Source organism: Curcuma longa, chromosome 1, assembly GCF_044706935.1.
Source record: "Curcuma longa cultivar G26 ecotype Majalengka, Jawa Barat chromosome 1, ITB_CL_G26_1.1, whole genome shotgun sequence".
NCBI classification, from domain to species: Eukaryota; Viridiplantae; Streptophyta; class Magnoliopsida; order Zingiberales; family Zingiberaceae; genus Curcuma; species Curcuma longa.
In genome coordinates, this window is record NC_133861.1 from 1,234,068 (window position 1) to 1,260,091 (window position 26,024).

The 26,024-nt window shown below is 38.4% G+C and overlaps 1 protein-coding gene across 1 annotated transcript; it reads left to right on the forward strand.

The window, feature by feature from the left end:
• Window positions 1-1,786: 1,786 nt before the first annotated feature.
• On the forward strand, window positions 1,787-26,024 carry LOC141823296 (katanin p80 WD40 repeat-containing subunit B1 homolog KTN80.4-like). Its single transcript, XM_074710597.1, has 13 exons — window positions 1,787-1,885; window positions 2,940-3,014; window positions 3,082-3,225; window positions 3,347-3,521; window positions 3,615-4,130; window positions 22,422-22,466; window positions 22,542-22,657; window positions 23,014-23,139; window positions 24,522-24,596; window positions 24,668-24,780; window positions 25,326-25,442; window positions 25,551-25,619; window positions 25,694-26,024. Exons 1-13 carry the CDS (start codon window positions 1,787-1,789, stop codon window positions 25,755-25,757), a joined length of 1,734 nt encoding a protein of 577 aa, XP_074566698.1. The 3' UTR covers window positions 25,758-26,024.

Genomic DNA, 26,024 nt, shown 5'->3' on the forward strand with positions numbered 1-26,024 from the left:
TATGGCTAATTCTTGTCCTAGTGCTATAACATTTTTTGGTGTTATACAACGTATTTACTCATTATTTTTCTCTTCTACCAAAAGATGGAAAATCTTATAAGATCACATTTGAAATTAACTCTAAAATCATTATTACAAACATGTTGGGAAAGTCGTCTTGAAAGTGTTAAAGCTATAAAATATCAAACTCCACAAAATAAGAGAAGCTTTATACAAACTTGTAGAGACTAATGATGATCCTAAAACAAAAAGTGAAGCAATTTATTTAGCAACATATGAGATTGAAAGTTTTGAATTTTTATTAGGTATGGTTATTTGGTATGATATATTATTCATAGTTAATACTGTTAGTAAATTTTTACAATATAAAGATATGAACATTGCAATTGCATTAGATCAATTAAAAAGTCTTATTTCTTTTTTGAATGAGTATAGAGAAAATGAATTCATATCTGCTATGATTTCTGCTAAAGAAATTGCAAATGAAATAAATATAGAACCAAAATTTCGTGAAAAACGTGTAATTAGAAAAAATAAACGATTTGATGAGAATGTAACTAATGAAGTAAAACTATCGCCAGAAGAATCTTTTAAAATCAATTACTTTAATTATATTATTGATCATGCTATTTCTTCACTTTAAAGTAGGTTTGAACAATTTAAAATATACGAAGATAATTTTAATTTTTTATATGAGGTAGAGAAGTTAAAATTTCTTGATAATGATTTTTTAAAAGAAAAATGTTTGAATCTTGAAAACTTTTTAACACATGATATGTCACAAGATATTGATGGTTTAGATTTATTTTTAGAATTGAAAGTTTTAAAAGAAATAATAAATCCAGAATTAAAAACAGCACTTGAGGTATTAAATCTTATAAAAAAATTAAATTCTTTTCCTAATGCATGGATATTTTATAGAATATTACTGACTATACTTGTTAGTATAGCTTCAGCGGAAAGAAATTTTTCAAAATTAAAATTAATAAAGTCTTATTTATGTTCAACTATGTCTCAAGAAAGATTAAATAATTTAGCAATGTTATCAATTGAAAAAAATTTATTATTAAAACTTGAATATGAAAATTTAATTAATAATTTTGCATCTCAAAAAGCTAAAAAATTTAATTTTATATAAAAAAATTATTTTTAAAATTAATATTTTAATTTATTTTAAAAATTTTTAAATCCAAAATTGTCGGTCTCAAGTCCGAATAAAAAAAGGTGAGAGAAAATATTTTAAAATAATAATAATCATTTTTAAAAAAATCCCCTAGGGCCCCCAGGAGGCTTAAGCCGGGCCGCCCCTGAAATGAAAGTGAGTGTCTGTTATTCTTTGTAATCATAAAATACTTTTAAAGCTTAACGGAAAGTTTTAAAATATTCTAACAATTACATTTTTACTTGAATGTTTTTTTTTTCTGAAATTGTTATGCTGTTTCTTGGATTGCTGGAGTCATGAAGGAACATGAGCATCTATCTTCTTTTTTTTTTAAGGAAGGAAAATAGTTTTTATATATCATATGAGAAGGTACATAACGCAAAGCAAAAAACGTGCGTCTGGATCTTGCGAAACATCCTGTCAACATCAGGGATATTTCCCTCAAATTGGCAGCGATTATGTGTTTGCCATAACAAAAAGACCATACAAGACATGCTCAAGTATCTAGCTCTAATCAATTGGCCATTACTGCGGTATCTTCGGAGGAAAACCTCTAGCATTCACATGGAGGTGGTCATCTCGTGTGGTAGTTGAAACCAAGTCTTCACCTTGTCCCAAAGAGCAATGCTAATGGGATATCAAAAGAAGATATGGTCCAATGATTCATTAGTTCACTTTCACAAAGGACAAGTTTTGCACTTCACGTATTCCAGCTTGTCCTTGGTGCGTAGGGGACCTTGTGCTAGGAGCCATAACACAAATTGATGCTTTGACATGAGGTAGGGCTTCCATGAAGGCTCATGTCTCAGGCTCGCTTCGAGGCCAGAAGAAATCATACGGAGTTGTTGCCCTCCGTTGGATAGAACAACCAAGTGGACAACATTTCTCTCTTCTTAGTTGTTTATCTTGACCAAACATGATGCTAGGTATAATCAAGGATTAAAATCTCGTGCCGTATCGGACGATACACACGAAATTTTTCGTTCCGCACCGGCACCGGCGGCCGGCATAGCGCCGGCATAGGAAATCCGGTCGGAAACGCGTCCGGAGGCGTCGTGAGGCCTCGGCGACGCCGTCGGAGGCCCCGCCCGGAGTCGGCGACGCCGCCGGAGGCGCCGCCCAGGGCCGGCGACGCCACCGGAGGCGCCGCCTGAGGCCGGCGACGCCGCCGGGGCCCGGTGACGCTCCGCGCGAGCCGCGCACAGCGATCGCGCGGTCTGTGCTATTTTTTTTTTCTTTTTAAAATTTTAGGCTTAATCGGATTTTAATAATTAACTCCTAGCTATAGTTCAAAATTATAATTTGGGATAATTTAAATAGGCTTTATTAAAACCTATAAAATTATCAAAAAAATTTTATTTTTTATTTTTAAATATTTAGATTAAATTTTTTATTTTAATTAATATATTTTATATTTTAAAAATATCGAAACTATACCGGCACGGTACGATACGGTACCGAAACTGTATCGTTCCGGTCCGGGACTGAAACTTTGGCACGGCCCGATATTTTAAACCTTGGTTATAATTTTAAATCATTTTCTGGGTTCTGTATTTCATTTGGTATCTCTTTGTTTTGGTCATATTTGTTCCGCTAGTCAATATACTCTAAGTTTGTCAAAATTTCCATAAAGAAGTTTATTTGGATATTTAAATACTTTGGACCTTGGTTTCTGACTGCATTATAATGAAGCTGGTGGCAGCTCCACATTGAGTTATGGTTCTGAATGCTTGAACAGTTTTATTTTGTGTGGTTCACTTGTTCAAATTGCCTCCAGGCTTCCGGTGTACGTACAGTGACATTTAATCCAGATGGGAGAATATTGCTATGTGGTTTGCATGAAAGTCTGAAGGTAGACTCAATTACTTCATTTTTCTAATGACACCTTTCACAAAAGTACTAATATCAATTTTATCCAGGTATTTTCCTGGGAACCAATAGTGTGCCATGATAATGTGGATGTTGGATGGTCTAGATTATCAGATATGAATATTCATGAGGGAAAACTTCTTGGATGTTCATACAATCAAAGTTGTGTTGGAGTATGGGTTGTGGACCTCTCTGTGAGTGTTCTAACTCATTCTATATGTCTAAGACTATTTTTTTCTTGTTGGAAAGACATTGAGCATGACCACTAAATATGTGCATATAAAATTTAATATTAGCTGGTGTTATGAATTGCAGCGCATTGAACCATATGCTGTCGTTGCTAGTCCTAGATCAAATGGTCATTCAGGCCAAAAGTCTACATCAGTTGGTAATCCATCTATCCAAGCTGGTAACATAAAGTCTAGTATGAGGAAGCTATCAATATTACAGAGTTCTGAAACAAATTCTAAGGATGCAAATTTATTACCAGGTAGGTTATTAGAATAATTTTTACTGCATTTCTCATTTCATGCTTTTGAAGTATGAGACTTGAAAAATTTTCTGTTATGCTTTATATCTAAAGCAACAGCCAATCTTCCTGGTACCCCTCAAAGGAGTGGGGCATGTGCTAGCGTGAGAGTACCTGTGACAGCACCAGCATTTGCTTCTTCATCTGTAAAAAGAAGTTTATCAAAAGTTCAGTCTACATCCAACCTTCAGACCAACAAAGCAGATATAATACCTGTGATTGTTCCAAGAACTAGCCCGAGGACAGAGTTGCCTTCTGATTCTATCAAGGACTCTGGAATTGGTAGAACAATGTCATTTGATATCCAAGCAAAATTTACTGAATTTCAGAAGGTACCAAACATCAGAGAGAATTCCGATAAAATAGATATATCCATTCATTCTGGATTTTTGGGTAGTAGAAATATTGAACAAAATGAACTTTTGGACCAAACTTCTGTTCCCTCTGGCAATGCTGGGACTCATTTGACAGCTGAAGAAAAAAATCTGGATGGTGCTAAACAGATGGTTAAAGGAAGGATCAGATCAAATTCATTCAGAGAGCCACGTTTGCACTTTGATCAGGAAAACTGTAAGTCTGATTCTTTAAGTTTGTAGTTAAATCAGCTGTCAATTTTTTATTCTTAATTTTGCACATTATAACCTCATCGTGTTTTGTTGGATTATTCATCATTCCAAGTTATCGAGATTTGTTATTGGATGTGTTGTTACTTATAGGATATTCTAACGCAACACATCGTCATGTCTGTATTATTTTGTATTTCCCCTTGGGATGGACTATACTACTAAGGGTATTTGGTGATTATGAGAGTAAATAGTACTTTGCAAATCTTGGCATAGAGATAAGTACGGAAGAGAATTTCAGTGGTAAAAATTTAGCATTGATGACTTGCAATCTAGGTTGAATTGGTCTGGAACTTCTGAGTTGGATCTAAAAAAAAATTTCCAACTATCTAAATTAATTAAAGAACATAAACACTATGGAATGTTTCACTACTATTGCACTGATATATGATAAGTCAATTTAGGCTAATTATCAAATTGATATATCATAGGTTCATTATTGAACTGATGTGTCAATGAACAAATGCAGTTTAGATCAATGATCACTTGACCAAGGAAGCTATGAGCCTATGTGATGCGGATTCAGCAGGGCAAACTTCCGGAGGCCATAACTTTTGACTCGGGTGTCAGAACGAGGTGCGGTTGGTTGCTAATCAAAGCTCTTTAGAGACCTTTATTCGGTATCGGGCGGAATTCGTACCGACCTATTTCAGGCCTGTCAGACATCGTTTGGTGCTTTTTCGGAGGCTCCAAATATATTTTTTACTATTTATAGAAATTTTTTATTTTTAGAGTTTGAGGGTATTTTTGACTTTTGCAAGTTAGGATTTTATTTTAGGTCTATTTAAATGCATGTTTAAAGGTTTTAAGACAGTTTGGGATTAATACTATTTACGACAGCATCGTTTTCTTTCCCAAACACGAGTTTAGTTGTTTATTTCTTGGTGTTCTTCGATAAAATCAACAAGTTATAGAAGATTGCTTCTGGTATTCGTGCGCGAATCAACATATTCAATAGTTTCTGCTACGTCAGTTGGTATTAGAGCTGAACTGATTTTGTGTTATTATACTGTCGAGGAGACAACCGCGTGTTGACAACATTCACAATGTTTACGAACGTGACATGGAGTAGCGAGTTCGAGAGATAGTTGACGAACGGATGGAGCTGATGATGAATCAACTAACAGAGAAGATGGCTGAGATGATGGGGAACATGAATAGGAGTTTGGTCCGACGTAATAACAATTATCGGATTAACTCGGTAGAAGAAGAGGATGCTTATGAAGAAGAGGCTCTCTGCAGGCAACACAGAGCAGTAGTAGAGGAGGATCGCAAGTGTTGGGAGACGGGTATGAGAACTGAACTTCTTGAGTTCCATGTCAACCTATAACCTGAGGAGTTTCTGGATTTTGGCTAGCTTTCGTAGAGGAAATTCTGGATTTTAAATAGGTGCCAAAAGGCAAGCGTGTGCCCTTGGTTGCGACCAAATTGTGTGGGAGAGCGATTGCATGGCGACACCAGTTGAAATCAACCCAAAACGATTGGGTAAGGAATGGGAGAAGATGAAGAAGCACATACAAGCGACCTTTTGACTGGACAATTTTCAATGATTACTGTATTAGAGGTTGTAGAACTTAAAGCAAGGCATTTGCGCCGTGGATAAAGATGCCACCGAATTTTTTTAGTTAATTGCTAGGAATGAAATACAAGAAATTGAAGATCAGTTGGTGGCACGCTATATTAGGGATTTGAAATATCAGATTCAAGATTCTGTGAATATGTTTGACCCCATTTCTGTGTTTATTGCACACTAGAGAGAAGTGTTGGTGGAAAAACATACATGACGTAATAGTGGAATATTTCCTATGTACACTATGAGTAGACGGTCTGGTGGTGATGCTGCTGGGGTTGGTAATAAAGGTGTCGGACAATCTAGTAAAGGAAGTGGTAATAGTAGCGGTACACGGTGTTTCGGCTGTGGAGAGATTGGGCACAGGATGTTAGAGTGCAAGAAGGTTGTAGGGAAAAATGTGTTGTTTATTGAGAATGATGATTGTGAAAAAGTTGTATCAAAGGTCACAGGAGACCCAGTGTATAATGAGGAGGTCGTTGATGAAGTGCTATTGGAAGGTGATATCGAGTTAGCATTAGTGGTTCGACATTCTTATTTAACGTCGAAATCTGTAGTGGATGATGATTGACTACGGAGTAATATTTTCCAATCGACATGTACCATCTTTGGTTTGTGATTGATGTTGGAAGCTGTGAAAATATCGTGTCTGTTGAAGCTATACAGAAATTGAATATTTAGACAGAACATCATCCTAAACCTTATAAATTGGCATGACTTAAAAAGGTGGGGAGGTATCGGTGTAGAAGGGCTCTTGTCTCTTTTATGTGGGTTTGAAGTATAAAGATGTTTGGTGTGATGTAGTGGCTATGGATGCTTGTCACCTTTTGTTGGGCAGACCTTGGTAGTATGATAGGGAGGTGCATCATGATGGACGAGCTAATACTTATAATTTTATGGTCGAGGGAGTCAAAATTATGCTACTACCTAACAGACAAACGGTGGAATAACCAAAACCGACAAGTGAGGGGTTGACTTTATTATCCATGGCTCTAGTTGGACAAGGAGTTGCATAAGGCAGAAAAGGGATATATATTGATGGGTAAGGAAGTGTCTGAACCTATCACTGTTTTGGAGTTTGTGGCTCCACTGATTGCAGAGTCTAGCGATATTTTTTTTGAAGAGTTACTAGGTCAATTGCCTCCTCCACAAGATATCCAACATCATATCAATCTGGAGCCGGGAGCTTCTCTACCGCATAGATCCCATTACTGGAAGAACCCGCATGTGCATGAAGCATTGTGGTGACAAGTGGAAGAATTACTGGTTAAAGGTCATATAAGAGAAAACATGAGTCCTTGTGTTGTACTTGCTCTTTTGGTACCAAAGAAGAATGGATCTTGGCGTATGTGCGTGGATAGTAGGGCCATCAATAAATCACTGTCAGGTACCATTTTTCCATTTCTCGTTTGGTTGATTTACTTGACTAGATTAGTGGATCAGTTGTGTTCATCAAATTGGATTTAAAGAGTGGGTATTATCAGATTCGCATTAGGTCGAGGGATGAATGGAAGATAACTTTTAAGACTAGGGAAGGGTTGTATGAGTGGCTTGTGGTGCCTTTTGGTTTATTCAATGCCCCTAGTACTTTTATACGTGTGATGAATCAATTGTTGCGGCCATTCATTGGTAGGTTTGTTGTGGTTTATTTTGATGATATTATGATATATAGTGCGACTCCAGAACATCTATAACATGTGAGGGAGGTTTTTGGTGTGTTATGCAGGGAAAAGTTTTATGTGGCTATAAAGAAGTGTGTTTATGACCCTAGGGTATTATTTTTGGGATATATGGCTTTGGGAGTGGGTTTGGAAGTTGACAAAGCTGAAGTACAAACAATAAGGGATTTACCTACACCGTCAACCTTAACAGAAGCGAGAAGTTTTCACGGGCTGACATCGTTTTACAGGCATTTCATTGCTTCTTTTAGTGTCATCATGACTCCTATTATAAATTGTTTGAAGGGCAATAGGCTTGAATGGACTGAGGATACAGAGTCAACTTTTCAATTGATTAAAGAACAACTCACAACGACACCGATATTAATACTTCTAGTTGTCTCGCAGCCTTTTGAGTTACACACAAATGCTTCTAAAGTTGGTATTGACACAGTACTTAGTCAGAATAGCATACCTATGACATTTTTCAGCGAGAAACTTTTTGGAGCAAAACTTAACTACAACATTCATGATGTTGAGTTTTATGTCGTTGTGCAAGTGGTGAGGTATTGACGTCACTATTTATTTCACAGGGAATTTGTTTTGTATACAAATCATGATTTATTGTGGCACCTACGCCAACAAGACAAGGTGTTACCCCGCCATACGAGATGAGTTGCTTATTTGGAGCAGTTTACCTATGTGGTTAGACATAAAGCAGGGATTGCTACTTGGGTGGCAGATGCTTTGTCTCACAGGAGCAGCTTTCTAGTTATTATGCGGGTTGAGGTGCCAGGTTTTGACTAATTTCGTGATTTACTTGTTACTAATCCTTATTTTTTAGTGATCCTGCAAGACGTACGAGCTGGAAAGAAGACAGAGTTTTTGCTGCATGATGAGTTTCTATTTAAGAGTAATCAGTTATGTATTCCAAGGAATTGCATGGTGAGGGTCATATCGGTCGGGATAAAACATTGCACTTGGTTCAGACTTTCTACTTTTGACTTACATTGCGATGAGATATCGAGAAATATGTGCCGAGGTGCATAATTTGTCAAGTCTCGAAGGGGATGCCCACTAATTCAGGACTGTACATGCCTTTGCCAATTCCTTCTCGGTCATGGGTTGATATTAACATGGATTTTATGCTGGATTTGTCGTGTACCCAGCGAGGTAGTGATTCCATCTTTGTTGTCATTGATAGATTTTCTAAGATGGTTTATTTTATTCCTTGCAAGAACACTACCGATGCTGTTATGGTGGCATAATTGTTCTTTTGGGATGTCTATCGTCTTCATGGGCTGCCTACATCCATTGTTTCAGATCGAGATATTTGTTTTCTTAGTCATTTTTGGTGTAGCTTATGGAAGATGGTTAATACACAATTGAATTTCAATAGTGCATATCATCCTTAGACAGACGGGTAGTCGGAGGTTGTGAATAGGTCACTTGGAAACTTACTGCGCCGCTTAATAGGGGACTATGTGAAGAGTTAAGACCTGAAGTTGTATCAGGCGAAATTTGCTCACAACTATGCCGTGAATCGTAGTACTGGTTTTAGCCCATTCTAGGTGGTTTACTCGGCTCAACCTCGTGGTCCACTAGATTTGTTGACATTGCCTAGCAAGGGTACGGTACATGGTAAAGCAATTGACTTTGTGAATTGCTTATAGGAGGTTCATAAAATGGTACATGAGCATCTGCCCATCTTTAATTCCAAATACAAATACAAGGCGGACTAGAAGCGACGACACTTGGTGTTTGATGTTGGTGATTTCATGTGGGTAGTTTTGTCGAAAGATCGTTTCTCCGTTGGGGATAACAACAAATTGTCAGCCAAAAAGATTAATCCGATTGAGATTATTGAGAAGATAAACCTCAATGCATATCGTTTGAAGCTGCCTGGTCATCTCCGCACGATTGATGTTTTCAATGTCAAGCATTTGATTTCTTTCCATTGTGATTCTTCTGATAATGATGCGGTTGACAATTTGAGAATGAATTTTCTTCACCCATGAGAGAATGATGTGGATTTAGTAGGGCAAACTTCCAAAGGTCATAACTTTTGACTTGGGTGTTAGAACAAGACACGGTCAGTTGCTAATCGAAGCTCTTTTAGAGATCTTTATTTGGTACCGGGTGGAATCCATAATGACCCATTTTCAGGCCTATTAAACATCGTTTAGTGTCTTTTCGGAGGTTCCAAACATATTTTTTTTACTATTTATAGTAATTTTCATTTTTTAGGGTTTGAGAGTATTTTTGACTTTTGCGAGATAGAGTTTTATTTTGGGTTTATTTAAATGCATGTTTAAGGGTTTTAAGATAATTTTGGATTAATACTATTTACGACAGGGTCGTTTTCTTCCTCAAACATGAATTTGTTTGTCTATTTCCTAGTATTCTTCGGTAGAATCAATATGTTGTAGAAGATTGCTTCCGATATTCGTGCGCGAATCAACAGATTCAATAGTTTTCGCTACATGACTATGACACTCATGAATTTGCACCAACAACTAATTGTAATGGAACTGCAAAAGCAGAATAATAAAATACAACTTTGATCCAAATATCCTTTTAGACTTAGAATCCAATATACCATAATGCTTATACTGGAAATTTAGGAATTCCTAACATTTTTTATTGCTCAACAGATTCAGAAGCTAGAACAACACAGCAAAACCACTGAATAACTTACAAAATAGAGTCCATGGATTAATGACTCCAGCATTTATCTACAATATAACTCCAACAATAGTGTTCTGAATATTGATCACTATAGATTTGAGAAACGATACTGTGGTTTCCAAATTTGTAATGACATCATTATTAATATATTTGAAAGAGATCAACAATTGAATTTAAACCATGAAGCGATGTTGTCACCTCCTTCCTTCAGATGCCTGCTCCTACTCTGTTTCTAAACAAATAGAATTGAACTATAAATTAAATTTTATTGATAATTTAAGCTTGATTCAACGAATTCAAACCTTAATCCAATTTGAGGTTATAACACTATTAGTTTTAACTACGAACTTTTGTTAGTGTTGCTTACTAGCTATTTATTTTTTTTGGTATCAAATCATAAATAGTTCTTGTAAAATAATATCATAGATCATGTTTATTACAAGGGATAAGTCCCTATTTATATACAAACATAGAGATCTATTCTAAGAGAATTATAGACAAAGAATATTTTTATCCCTAAATATTCTAACACTCCCCCTCAAGCTGGAGAATATAAATTATATGTACCCAGCTTGTTACATATGTAGTCAATTCGAGGACCTCTTAGTGATTTGGTGAATATATCTGCTAGTTGATCGTGTGAGTTAACAAAACTAGTAAATATTTCACCGGATATGACTTTCTTTCTGACAAAGTGACAGTCGACTTCAATATGCTTTGTTCTCATGAAAAACTGGATTCGAGGCGATATGCATGGCGGCTTGATTGTCACATATAAGTGACATTTGTGTAATCTCTCCAAATCTTAGCTCTTGAAGCAACTGTTTGAGCCATATAAGCTCCTGACTGGCTATGACCATAGTTTGATATTCTGCCTCTGCACTGGATCTTGCCACAACATTCTGCTTTTTACTTTTCCAAAAAATAAGGTTATCTCCGATAAATATACAAAAATCGGAAGTAGATTTTCTATCAATGAGGGATTCTGTCCAATCTGCATCAGAATACCCTACGACTCGAGTATGCCCTTTATCTTCGTACAAAAGACCCTTTCCTGGAGCGCCTTTGATATATCGAATAATGTGAGTCACAGCATCCCAATGTTCCTTGCATGGAGAGTTGAGAAACTGACTTATTACACTTACTGCAAATGAGATATCTGGACGAGTAACAGTAAGATAACTTAGTCTCCCTACTAATCGCCTGTATCGTTTAGGATCTGGAAGAGGCTCCCCCTGATTTGGCATGAGCTTGATATTATGATTCATGGGGGTGTCAACTGTCTTTGAGTTTAACATGCCTGTTTTACTAGAATATCCATTGCATACTTTCTTTCGGATATGATAATCCCATCTTTGGACTGTGCTACTTCTATCCCCAAAAAATATTTGAGTTTGTCGAGATCTTTTGTCTGGAAATGTTTAAAAAGATGTTTTACCTGTGAAATCCTGAGATGATCACTACCTGTGATAACAATATCATCGACATAAACTACTAAGTAGATGCAACCAGTAGATGAGTGTCGATAAAAAATAGAATGGTCAGCCTCACTCCGAGTCATGCCAAATTGTTGAATTACAGTACTAAATCTACCAAACCATGCTCTGGGAGACTGCTTTAGGCCATATAAAGATTTCCGCAGGTGACATACAAGACCAGAAGACTCCCCCTGAGCAATAAAACACTGAGGTTGTCCTATATAGACTTTCTCGAGCAGGTCACCATGTAAGAAAACATTTTTGATGTCCAACTGATAAAGAGGCCAATGTCGAATCGCAACAATGGATAGGAATAAGCGCATGGAGGACAGCTTGGCAACAGGAGAAAAAGTGTCTCCATAATCCAATCCGAAGATCTGAGTATATCCTTTAGCAACGAGGCGAGCCTTAAGCCGGTCAACCTTTCCGTCTTGACCAACCTTCACCGTATAGGAAGGATGACCACCGACAACTGACTTCCGTGGCGGTAGAGGAACGAGGTCCCAAGTCCCACTACTCTGTAAGACACACATTTCGTCGAGCATAGCTTGTTTCCATCATGGATGGGCAAAGGCATCACCTGCAGTCTTCGGAAGAGAAACAGACGACAAAGACGAAAGACAAGCAAAATAGGAAGGAGAAACACGATGATAATGCAAAGAAACATAATGAGGAGAAGGATTACGAGTGGAACGCATACCTTTTCGAAGTGTAATGGGAACATTAGACTCATGAGATGGGACTGGAGGACGAGGCGAAAGACTTGGCTCCAAAGATGTGTCCATAGTAGTGTCAGTGGTGGGCGGCGGCAAAGCAGGACGAGAACGACGCTGATAAACCTGTAATGAAGATGTTTCCTGAGGTGACAGAGACTCCGCCGGAGGATAAAAGATAGCCAATGGTGTAGGCGTAGAAGGAGAAAACTCGGACAGAGATCCATTGGACCCAAAAAATGGAACCGAATCAAAGAATGTGACATCAGCAGAGATGAAATACCGACGGAGAGTAGGGGAATAACACTTGTACTCTTTCTGAGACCGTGGGAAGATACATTTATGAGACCGGGGACAGAGTTTGTCAATGCCAGGATCGAGAGCATGAGCAAAACATATAGAACCAAAAATCTTAGGTGGTAAAGTATGAAGAGACTGATGAGGATAAAGAACACGATGAGGTATTTGACCTTGTAGAGTGGAGGAAGGCATGCGATTGATCAGATAGCATGCAGTAAGAACAGCGTCACCCCAAAACTGAAGAGGAACGTGAGAATGGAGAAGAAGAGTTCGGGTGGTCTCAAGAAGATGACGATTCTTGCGTTCAGTAACGCCATTTTGTTGAGGAGTATGAGGACAAGACGTTCGATGCAGCACACCATGAGATGCCAAAAAGGTTTGAAAAGGACTAGATAAATACTTACGTGCATTATCACTCTGCAAATTTTGAAGAGATATACCAAATTGAGTTTTAATTTCATAGAAAAAAGATTGAAAAAGAGAAAACAATTCTGAACGATCTTTCATCAGATATAACCAAATACAACGGAAAAAATCGTCTATAAAGGTAATAAAATATCGTGATCCCAATGTAGATGAGACACGACTCGGACCCCAAATACCTGTTAAAAAAGAATATAGAAAACTTATCTTATTACAAGGGATAACCCCCTTATTTATACATGAATATAACGACTTATTCTAGGAGAATTATTCTAAAAGAATAAACAGATTATTTATCCCTAAATATTCTAACACTCCCCCTCAAGCTGGAGAATATAAATCATATGTACCCAGCTTGTTACATATGTAGTCAATTCGAGGACCTCTCAGTGACTTGGTGAATATATCTGCTAGTTGATCCTGTGAGTTAACAAAACTAGTAGATATTTCACCAGATATGACTTTCTCTCTGACAAAGTGACAGTCGACTTCAATATGTTTTGTCCTCTCATGAAAAACTGGATTCGAAGCAATATGCATGGCGGCTTGGTTGTCACATATAAGTGACATTTGTGTAACCTCTCCAAATCTTAGCTCTTGAAGTAACTGTTTGAGCCATATAAGCTCTTGACTGGCTATGGCCATAGCTCGATATTCTGCCTCTGCACTGGATCTTGCCACAACATTCTGCTTTTTGCTTTTCCAAGAAATAAGGTTATCTCCGACAAATATACAATAACCAGAAGTAGATTTCCTATCAATGGGAGATCCTGCCCAATCTGCATCAGAATACCCTACGACTCGAGTATGTCCTTTGTCTTCGTACAGAAGACCCTTTCCTGGAGTGCTTTTGATATATCGAATAATGCGAGTCACAGCATCCCAATGTTCCTTGCATGGAGAGTTGAGAAACTGACTTACTACACTTACTGCAAATGAGATATCCGGACGAGTAACAGTAAGATAGCTTAGTCTCCCAACTAATCGCCTGTATCGTTCAGGATCTGGAAGAGGCTCCCCCTGATTTGGCATGAGCTTGATATTAGGATCCATTGGAGTGTCAACTGCCTTTGAGTTTAACATGCCTGTTTCTTCTAGAATATCCAATGCATACTTCCTTTGGGATATGATAATCCCATCTTTGGACTGTGCTACTTCTATCCCCAAAAAATATTTGAGTTTGCCGAGATCTTTTGTCTGAAAATGTTTGAAAAGATGCTGCTTCACCTGTGAAATCCCGAGATGATCACTACCTGTGATAACAATATCATCAACATAAACTACCAAGTAGATGCAACCAGCAGATGAGTGGCGATAAAAGACAGAATGGTCAGCCTCACTCCGAGTCATGCCAAACTGTTGAATTACAGTACTAAATCTACCGAACCATGCTCTGGGAGACTGCTTGAGGCCATATAAAGATTTCCGCAGGCGACATACAAGACCAGAAGACTCCCCCTGAGCAACAAAACACGGAGGTTGCTCCATGTAGACTTCTTCGAGCAGGTCACCATGTAAGAAAGCATTTTTGATATCCAACTGATAAAGAGGCCAATGTCGGATAGCAGCAATGGACAGGAATAGACGTACAGAGGACAGCTTGGCAACAGGAGAAAAAGTGTCCCCATAATCCAATCCGAAGATCTGAGTATATCCTTTAGCAACGAGGCGAGCTTTAAGCCGATCAACCTTTCCGTCTGGACCAACCTTCACCGTATATACCCATCGACAACCGACAACTGACTTCCCTGGTGGTAGAGGAACGAGGTCCCAAGTCCCACTGCTTTGTAAGGCACATATTTCATCGAGCATAGCCTGTTTCCATCCTGGATGGGCAAAGGCATCATCTGCAGTCTTCGGAAGAGAAACAGACGACAAGGAGGAAAGACAAGAAAAATAGGAAGGAGAAATACGATGATAACTCAAAGAAATATAATGAGGAGAAGGATTACGAGTGGAACGCATACCTTTTCGAAGTGCAATGGGAACATCAGACTCAGGAGATGGGACCGGAGGACAAGGCGAAAGACTTGGCTCCAAAGATGAGTTCATGGCAGCGTCAGTGGTGGGCGGCGGCAAGGCAGGACGAGGACGACGCTGATAAATCTGCAATGGAGGAGATGTCTCTGGAGGTGACAAAGACTCCTCCGGAGGATAAAAGATAGCCAATGGTGCAGGCATAGAAGGAGAAACCTCAGATGGAGATCCATTGGGCCCAAAAAATGGGACCGAATCAAAGAACGTGACATCAGCAGAGATGAAGTACCGATGGAGAGTAGGGGAATAACATTTGTACCCTTTTTTAGACCGTGGATACCCAAGGAAGACACATTTATGAGACCGGGGAGAGAGTTTATCCATGCCAGGATCGAGAGCATGAGCAAAACATATAGAACCAAAGACCTTAGGTGGTAAATGATGAAGAGACTGATGAGGATAAAGAACATGATGAGGTATTTGACCTTGTAAAGTGGAGGAAGGCATGCGATTGATGAGATAGCATGCGGTAAGGACAGCATCACCCCAAAATTGAAGAGGAACATGAGAATGGAGAAGAAGAGTTCGGGTGGTTTCAAGAAGATGACGATTCTTGCGTTCGGCAACTCCATTCTGTTGAGGGGTATGAGGACAGGACGTCCGATGCAACACACCATGAGACGCCATGAAGGTCTGAAATGGAGTAGATAGATACTCACGTGCATTATCACTCTGCAAGGTTCGAAGAGAAATACCAAATTGATTTTTAATTTCATAGAAAAAAGATTGAAAAAGAGAAAACAACTCCGAACGATCTTTCATTAGATATAACCAGGTGCAACGGGAAAAATCGTCTATAAAGGTAACAAAATATCGTGACCCCAATGTAGAAGAGACACGACTCGGACCCCAAACATCGGAATGAACCAAAGCAAAAGGTGACGTAGCCCGACTCACAGTGCGAGGAGAAAAAGAACTACGGACATGCTTTCCTAATTGACATGACTCACAGGATAGAGATTTTAAGTGGGAAAGATTAGGATGTAATAGTTTCAACTTATCAAGACCAGGATGTCCCAACTGAGCATGAATAAGAAGGGGAGATGCTGCCGCCGAACCAACAAGAGAGGATTGTTGAAGCCGATATAGGCCATGAGACTCATATCCGAAGCCAATCATCCTCCCCGTACTCCGGTCCTGTAAGGAAACAGAAGATTTGTAAACGAGATGACACAATCAAGAGACTGAGTAAGCTGACTAATTGATAATAAATTAAAGGGAGCACCGGGAACATAAAGAACATTATGAATAGAAAGAGATGGAGAAGGATGAACAATACCAACACCCTGAGACTGAATTTGAGAACCATTTGCCATGGTGACAAAGGGTAAATAACCAGAAGTAGAGAGAGAAGAAAAAAGAATTTATTACCAGTGATATGATCGGTGCCCCGGAATCAAGAACCCAAGAACTCGAAGAACGAGATATGCCAGCAAAGGAATTACCAGTGAGTGCAATGGCAACAGGGGAATCAGAAGTTTTTCGATCCTCATACCATTTCAGAAAGTCGTCATAGGAAGGCGGTGGGGTCAGATCTGGTGGTTCTTTGCCACCCTTACGAGGTGACATGATCAATCTTCTTTCCATCAGCACTTGCTTTTGGAAAGGTGCTGCTTGCTGGATACCATTGTTCTCTGTTTGCTGTTTGAGATTTTTTTTTTAATGCAGCAAAGTTTTTATTATGCTGTTCGCTTCTGATAGCGAACAAAGGTGCGCTGGGGTTTCTGGAACAGAGGCGCGCTAGGTCTCCCACCTCCTTCCTCGCGAGTCTAAAGACCAAAACTCCGGGCAGTGGCTTCCTTGGGGCTTCTGTTCTTTCACTTCGGTGTTCCTTTCTTTGCGCTCCTCTCCGAACCCTAGATTTTTCTTCGATCGCTCGGGGACGAACTCCCGCAGAACGCGGCGAGATGAATTTGGCGTTAAATCGACCGTCGGGATGACGAAGAAGAGGCAGAAGCAGAGGCAAAAAAAAACTGGACGAAGAAGGAGACGACGCTCCTTCGGTGCTTCTGGACGAAGAAGGAGAGCGCGTCGATGCAGAAGTGCTCACGTAGCTCCTGTGCACGGGCTCGGGATCAGGAGAAACTTCAGAAGGGAGAGCGCCGACGGAGAGGGCCGGAGAGACGCGCGCGATCGGCGCTGGAGTGGCCGGAGACGCACGCGATCGGCGCTGGAAGAGTCACGATCGGCGAACAGAGAACGGCCGCCGCTTCAATTGCGTTGTCGCTACGAGGAAGACGCGCGACAGGGAGAACGGCCGCCGCGAAGCTGCTGTTCCGCGTCGCGACGAGGAATACGTGCGACGAGAAAAGAAAACAGGCGTTTCGGCGGAAAGAATTTAACCCTAATTTAACCGGCTCTGATACCATGTGAAAAAGAATATAGAAAACTTGTCTTATTACAAGGGATAACCCTCTTATTTATACATGAATATAACGACTTATTCTAGGAGAATTATTCTAAAAGAATAAACAGATTATTTATCCCTAAATATTCTAACAAGAACCATTTGCCATGGTGACAAAGGGTAAATAACCTGAAGTAGAGAGAGAAGAAAAAAGAGATTTATTACTAGTGATATGATCGGTGGCTCCAGAATCGAGAACCCAAGGACTTGAAATGTGAGATATGCCAGCAAAGGAATTACCAGTGAGTGCAACGGTAGCAGGGGAATCAGAAGTCTTTCGATCCTCATACCACTTCAGAAAGTCATCATAGGAAGGCGGTGGGGTCGGATCTGGTGGTAACTGTGAAGTGGAAGCTGAAGGAGTGATAGAACTCTGAACAATCTGTGCAGCACGAGGAGGTCGACCATGTAGACTCCAACATTTATTAATTGTGTGTCCTGGTCGGTGGCAATGATCACACCAAGGGCGTCCTTTACCACCCTTACGAGGTGGAGGTCTGTTGTTGTTTCGAGAGACCAAGGTTGATGAGTCGACATGACTGGAAGGAGGCAACGTCGAGACTTTGACAGGGACACGAAGGAGAGTCGCCCAGGTACTGTCCATAGTAGCCTCTGTGGGGTTACCCAGGATCTGATCACGAACATGAGAATAGTCTGTGGGCAAACCATATAAAGCCAGAGACATAAAAAATTTCTTCCGATTTTCAAGCTCTGCAACAGGAGTGGCCGCAGGTGGAAGCAGTTCATTGAAGTCACAAAGAAGTCTAGACACCGAACCCAGATAAGTTGACATAGAATCCTTAATCTGATGGGCACTGAGAATGGTCATGAGATCTTCACAAACTTGATAGAGTCGCCAAGAGGTATTTGTAAAAAGTTGTTGAGCCTGTGTCCAAACAGCTTTGCAGGTCTTGTGAGTGCGGAAGACATCCCTAAGAGATGGATGGATGGTGGCTCGGATAATACAACACAATTGAGCATCAACCTTTTTCCATAGAGGACGTTCGGCAGTTTGAATATCTTCTTCGATTTGAGTGAGATGTGTTTCATAACCCTGTCCAACAAGCCAAAGTTTTATGTGAGAGCTCCAAGAGGAATAATTCTTACCATCCAATAGCTCAAAAGAGAGCGGTGCAGTGATGTGATTGGTAAAAATTGAGATATTCGTCTTCGAAGTGCTAGAGGCCGCCATGTAGAGAAGAGGCAATACTTGTGTTGTTGTTTGAGATACACACTTTGTCTCACGTGAAGCAGGATTAAAGAGAAGAGGAGGCGCACTGTTTAGAGGCGCTCTATTTCTACACGCCTTCGGTTCCTCTGCTCACAGGAGAGGAGACACCACGTGCTGTTTCCTAGAGGCAGCGGCTGACGACTAGTGCTGGAATAGGGGATGGACAAGCACGTTGGGAGATGAGAAGAGGAGGAGGCTTTGCTGTCTTCTTGTGATCGGACCCGAAGTGGAGCGGCCGAAAGGCTGCGCTGCTGCTATTTTGTTTGATGGAGTTGAAGGGTCGGAACCGACGAGCACTGGACACACAAAGAAGAATGGAGGAAGGACGGCGCACCGCTTTGAGGGTTAGGGTTGAGGTCGGAAGAGGAGCGGCTGAAAGGCTACGCTGCTGCTGCCCACCGGACTGAGTGGAGAGCGTCGGACCCTGCAGTCGCGACGTGAAGACCGCGTTCGGGCGGCGGAAGCCACGCGTGTTCGGGTGGTTCCGACGAGGAGCGCGTCGGGCTCATGGTCGCGATGAGACGAGGCGCGATGAGGAGCGCGTCGCATGGAGAGATGTTGCGACTTGGCGCGATTCGGGAAAGAGAGAGAAAGAAGGACGGCGGCGGCTAGGGTTTGGCGGATAAACCTAATCCTAATCTTCGCTCTGATACCATGTAAAATAATATCATAGATCATGTTTATTACAAGGGATAAGCCCCTATTTATATACAAACATAGAGACCTATTCTAAGAGAATTATTCTATAAAAGAATATTTTTATCCCTAAATATTCTAACAGTTCTTAACTAGGTAGTAGAATTTTGAATTTGTTAATTATTCTAACATTTTTGAACTAATTAAAATTTATAATTGTAATTTATGCTATCAATATTTTGAATGTCCTTATTTATTTAGAGTTATACTTGGTTATTGATTAATCATTTAATCTGTGGAAGTAATGTTCTTTCATGTCTTTGAGATGTCCTGTATCAAACAAATTTATTTTTGTTTGTACCCTTTTTAATGTTTTTAATTTTTAGAATTATTGTTATCTCAATCCTCATCCTACTTACCTGATACTATCAAAATTGAGGGTTTTGGCCTAGTTGATCAAATACTGATTATATAACTGATGTAGCATTGACATACAATGCCTAAAACTAAGGCAAATTAAGACTACTTTTTTCCCTCCATGAGATAGGCCAAACCTGCTGTTCTATCAAAATGATTTCATCCAAGGTTTAATGCACCATTCCAAGTCAGGGTATCCTTCTTAGTTGGAATGATATAGTGACATTGTTGTGCCAACATGCCACCAAAAGAAGGAATCAAGAAGTAGGAGGAAGGTGGCTTACTTTATGAAGCTGGGGGAACACTAATCTTTCTTCCTTTAGTGTGTGTCTCGCAAGTTTTAAAATTTCTAGTCGGTTTTGATACTATATCGTGCTGTGCCGATATAGTTTCGATACTTTTTAAAATATAAATATATTAATTAAAAATATTTTTTTATTAATATTTAATTGTTATAGATACTATTGAGTTATATTTGAGATGTTGAATGTTGAGTTCAAGTTTTGATATTATCTCATGAAATATTTGATACTTATTGAGTAAAAGTTAATTCAGCATTAGTTGAAGTCCAATAAGTAGACATAGCGGATCAAGTATGTTTAAACTAGATTTATTTTGATCAGTTTAAAATTAAATCAAATTTATATATACAATAATTTAATTCATAGTAGTATATAGCTGTTTGTTTTTTTATTTATCTCGTGGATGAATGAAGGAGGGAAAAAAATTACCCATCCTAAAGAGTTAAAAGAAGTTTTTTTTCTCTATTTACCCTTATGGTGGATGGATGGATGGAGGGAAAAAAAAACCATGTAGGAGGGAAAAAAAAACCATGTAGGAGGGAAAAAGTTACCAGAAGGGAAAAAATTAAGAAAGGGAAAGGAATAAGATAGGAATTACTATTTAGAAAAAAAATAAAAAAAAGCCACTGCAAGCCATGAACCTATGTCATGGCATACGGTGGGTGGGTAGAATGGTAAATTCCGTCCGTGTCAACTGGCACAACTCAATATTGTATACCATAGTGTCCCGATGGATCAATTGTGAAATCTGGGGATTGCAAAATCTCACATAAGTTGAAAAAATTGTCAGAACCATTGTTCGGATTGCCAGTGGAGCTGTTTCCATGAAAATATCAGCAAGTGAAGATCTGCCAGGTATTGCATCCTGGATCTTTGCCGCATCTTGTCTCCCAAGAGGAGCAGTAAATTGAGTGACATAGATTTTAAGTTTCAACCTGCTGTTTCAGCTTTTAATTGGTTCCTTGGAACTTGATCAGCAGATCTAGGGTGAAATTTCCTTATTTAACTGCTCAAAGTAGACACAAGTAGTATAGACAGTTCATATGGCACACAGTTCTACCTTCATTTCCACGACACCTTCTATGGTATATAATTTTCTGCTTTAATCACCAAGTGTAGACTTGAATAAAACTCCGTCTTGGTATGTGATTCAACTGGTGAATGAGTACTTGAAATTATTCATGTCTGCACTTATTTGTGCGATGGCTGATTATAAAGTCCATAAGTGACTTCCACCAGGAAAATGAGTGAATATAATAAATTTAGAAAAATTGCATTAATTTTAAGTGAAACTTCCATGAATGCAGCAGATTTATTATTTTGCAGATTTATAATTTTCCCATTAATTGTGTATGGTGTTCCATTTAATGACAAGGATATTTGTGTTCAAGCACAAGATAGAGTTAAAAAAAAACTAACCATGTAAAATCGGTGGTTCTGGAACCAACAGTTTTGAATTTGCACAATTCTATTTGTCATACTATCTTTGTACCTGCTGCTAATCAGCATGCTATCTTTTCTTATTTCTTACTCTGTGATATGGAATCCTCACTAATCGGTTGAATATAAAATTATTGCACGGTTTGAAAAGTTTATTTTTATGGAACAAGGAAAATTTTCCTTAAAACTTTGATGTGGATATGTGATTACATTATGCAAAATAGCAAGGAAAGACATTGACATTCTCAGAATATCAACATCTGTGGGAGTGTGAAGTGTTTAGTTATAATTCATTACAAAAGTTAAGTAATCATCAGGAACATGTTCTGTGTACCCAATGCTATACAAGGAAATTAAGGAAAGAAACTCAACGTTCTAAGGGGGAAGATGATATCATTATTTTGGTTTGATAATTCTGTAATTTGATGCCCAATTAGCTGCCTAAATAACATGTCTTGTTTATTTCTGTAATGCCCATTATCAAATAGTAACAGGTGGGTTTACTAATGCTTTTGTGTTGCATTGGTGCCTCTGGATAATTCCTTCCTGGCAATGCTAATTGCTTCCATGAATGGTAGTGTGATCTTTACTATGTTATGGCCTAGAATTTAATCACGGCCTAATTGAGTTGAACTGAGCTTATAAATAACATATTTCCTTTATCTATGTACTGGCCATCTTAGTCAATCAGAGATTTTGTCAACTAAAACATTATGATGATATTTCAATGTTTGTCAGTGTTATACTCTTAATATAACATTGATGAAGTTCTTAACTTGTATTTCATTCTTTATTTTGTTTTTTATTATCAATAAGAAGTCATTTCTTTTGGATGCTGACATGTCATTCTGTTATGATAAGTAGTTTGTATGTTAAATTTGTGCCGAGTGGCTCCAATATTATGATGCATACTAACAGTACTTCTTTGTGTTGTTTAGTCCATAAACCAAAGGAAACATTCTCTTCTGGTGTTTCACGACGAGGTATGTATTTCCTGCTTATCTTTAATGGTCCTTACAATAGTAATGGTCCATAAGAATTTTTCTAAGCATTTGCAGGAAGAACAAGGTCACTTATAAACTGGGAGGGGATGGAACCTTCTCCAAGCTATGAACATCCAACATCAAGCAGCGCTTCTGAGGCAACAGTTGTTTCTCACTCCTCGTACTCTTTGGTGAATTCTTTTTTTTTAAACAATGGATCACATTAAAATATCAAAAGTGACTTCTATGAGTATTACTATAATAGTTTCTATTATATTGTCATCATCGGTCTAATTTGGGGTATTCGCTTTTGAAAATAGAACTATTACGATATCACTTGTCAAATGACGTGTTGATATTCTTGATAAATTGAGCATCTTCATTAGCTAAAGATCTGAGTAATACCCATCTCATTCACTATTGCTATAGCAATTTATTCCCTTTCTGTCTTTGATTAATTTTTTTACTGCTAAATTGTTTTCTTCTGATGATCATGTGCACTCTCTTCTAAACCCCCTGATATTGTACTTTCTATTTTATTGATCAGAGAAGTTACAAGCAGAATACTGAAATTGAAACTCTACCTGTTTCTGATGAGGATTCTATACAAATTATATTGAGGAGTCATGACCAATTCTTAAACTCAATGCAATTTCGATTGACCAAATTACAGGTAATACTTGTATCATGTAATTGATTAATTTATTGGCAGAGAATATCTTAACTGCAACAGTGATAAACAGTCTAGAAAGTACACTCTGTTTGGACAAATGCAGTTCTGAGTTTGTTTGTACAATTGGAGTTTACTTGCTTGAGATTTAACATGTTTTTAGTTATAAAATTGATCTATCTTTTCATAATGCTTAAGCCTCAGAAAATAGCAATCTATTATCATATTTATGTCAAAAATAGGTCTATTTTTAGTCTCACATCTTGAGAATGATGGTTTCTTAAATATACTTAACAGTAAGTTATCCTCCACCTAAGTAAACCTAAGTTCCTCGGCATTTAGGTTAAGATTGATCTTTCTCTCTTGGGCTTTAACATGGTATCAAAGTGAAACGTTTAGCTCTAAGAAAAATGATGTTGAGTCTAAGGGGGCATGTTAAAAGGAGTAGATGTAAGAGGAGAAGATAGACTTCACCCTTTAGTCTCACTTCCTGAAAACAAGGATTATTAAATATTAAGAGATCCTCCACCTAACATAGTGGCTTGACATTTTGAGTTGGATTGAGCTCTCTCTTGGGCTTCAATAGATAAATTCTGGCTTCTCTAACAACTATTCCCCCTCCTTAATTTTTCAAATTAATTTGTATTGTAATCCTCCATTTGCTAATAAATCCAAGTGGATAATGACGTTTGGACTGATAAAATGCAGTTGATAATTTTGTCTTTTTTTCTCCATACAAGTAATATCATTTACTTTAAATAGTTTTGTTTTTCCTTGGTTATGGCTATTCTACTTTAAAGGTTCAGTTTTTCATTTGTGGAAACTAAAATTGGTTTTGAGTTGCACTCATGATTTTGGTATCTTGTCCATTACTTCGACTCTTTGGTTTCAGCTCTCATATAAGTGTCGACTCTACATGACCTTGCCAAGGATATGATGTGTACTTCTACTTGAATCTTAGTAACATAGCTGCCTCCAAGAGCAGCATGGAAACAATTAGGAGCCTATTGCCTCACTGAATTTATATAAAGATTTTCTCTCAAATATGTGATTTTTTGAAAGGGGGAAAACCCTTAATAATGTCCATGTTGTTTATAAAACATCCAAACATGACCCCCTACTCTAAAACTCTCTAGTAAAGTGACAAGAATAGAAAAGCATAATTTTATTTTCATATCAATGTTTGCTGGATATCAGTACAATGTTTCATCAAAACTTTGTTGTGCATTGTTCTGGAGGCATTTTATTCATTTGATTTACTGGGGCCACAGTAGGAAGCTTCTACAAAAGGACCTTGTTTTTTTTAAGGGTTGAGTCTTTGTTTGGGATTTTGTCCTTGTGAAATTTTAACAACCAGGTATATGGTGGTTTTCTACAATTTACAGGTAGTTCAGCGGCTATGGGAAAGAAATGATGTCAAAGGTGTCATCAGTGCACTTGATAGAATGTCTGATCATGGTGTATGCTCCCAAACACAGCACTTTTTGATAATGAGAATCCAGTATCTTAACTATTGTGATAATAAATGCAGGTTTCTGCTGATGTATTGTGCTCTCTGAAAGATAAAAGTGATGTCATTACACTGGATATCTGCACCTCTCTCCTGCCACTTTTAACTAACCTTCTTGAAAGTAAGAGGGATAGGTAGGTTCTCTAGCAGTTCCAGTAATGTGTTCTGCCTTAATTTTGGCTTTGTTTTAAAGCATCATGAACCTCCTGAAAATTTCAATAAAGCTGACATACTTCTAACCTTCAGTTCTCTTCTTTTTCCCTTAATGAGTTAAGGGGGAATTGACTTCTCATGCAATTAAACTTGCCTTATCTTTGTGTTTCTCATAATTTGGCAGCATCTCTTATTGCAACTTATTCTTCTGTTTCTGTTTTTCTTAAAATATTTGAGGGGTTATTATATGGTTGTTTCTTCTGTTTTTTTTTTTCTCTTAAAATATTTGAAGGGGTTATTTGAGATGTTTGAGCTATCGAAAGATGATTATTACAATTTACTACCGCCTTGTCTCACATAATATTGACATCATATTATAACATTGTTTTGTATGCACATCCCTTTTTTAGCAAAATTATCTAGGCACCTTTCAACGGTAGCTAAGCTTGTCATTTCATATATGATTTAGTGTGAGGATTCTCATTTCACATGGTTTGACATTGCTTGCTCTTGCTCTCTACTATAGGCATTTAGGTGTTGCCCTGGAAATGCTGCTAAAGCTTGTAAGGATTTTCGGTCCTGTAATCCATTCAACCATGTCAGCAGGTCCATCTGTAGGTGTTGATCTTCAAGCAGAAGAGAGGTTTACATTCGTTTTCCAGTTGCCTTTTCTTCTTACAACTTTAGAGCTATTGTACGACTATCCTCCAGAGTTTTCGCCTTTTACATCCATTTTTTGGGTCAATGCCAGGTTGGAAAGGTGCAATCTCTGCTTCATTGAGCTGGAAAAGGTCAAGCATGGTATTTCTTCCCTGATGAGGTGAGCCTGCTTTTCTTTTCTTTTCTTTTTTTGAATCAACGAAATGAAACTTTAGCTGGTTTTGCATTTGATAGAAGAGGAGGGTCTATTGCAAAGGATGCACGAGAGTTGAATCTTGCTCTCCAGGAAGTGCTGTGACTAACATATACCACCTCATGTATAGTGGAATTGTCATTCTTTTTCCCCCAGAGAAAGCTGGTCATTTAGCTGCTCAATGGGGACCCAACCAGATGAGCTGTGATCTAAACTCTCCAGGTATCCGAAAACATATCTTTAGCTGTTAGCTAATCCAAGTATTGTCAGACTTCTATTGGATTGCGGCAGCAGAGTTCATTTCCAGGAGAACACTACAGGAGTAAGTATCAATTTTGTTATCATGTCAGAGGAATCGAGTAGAATCCAACT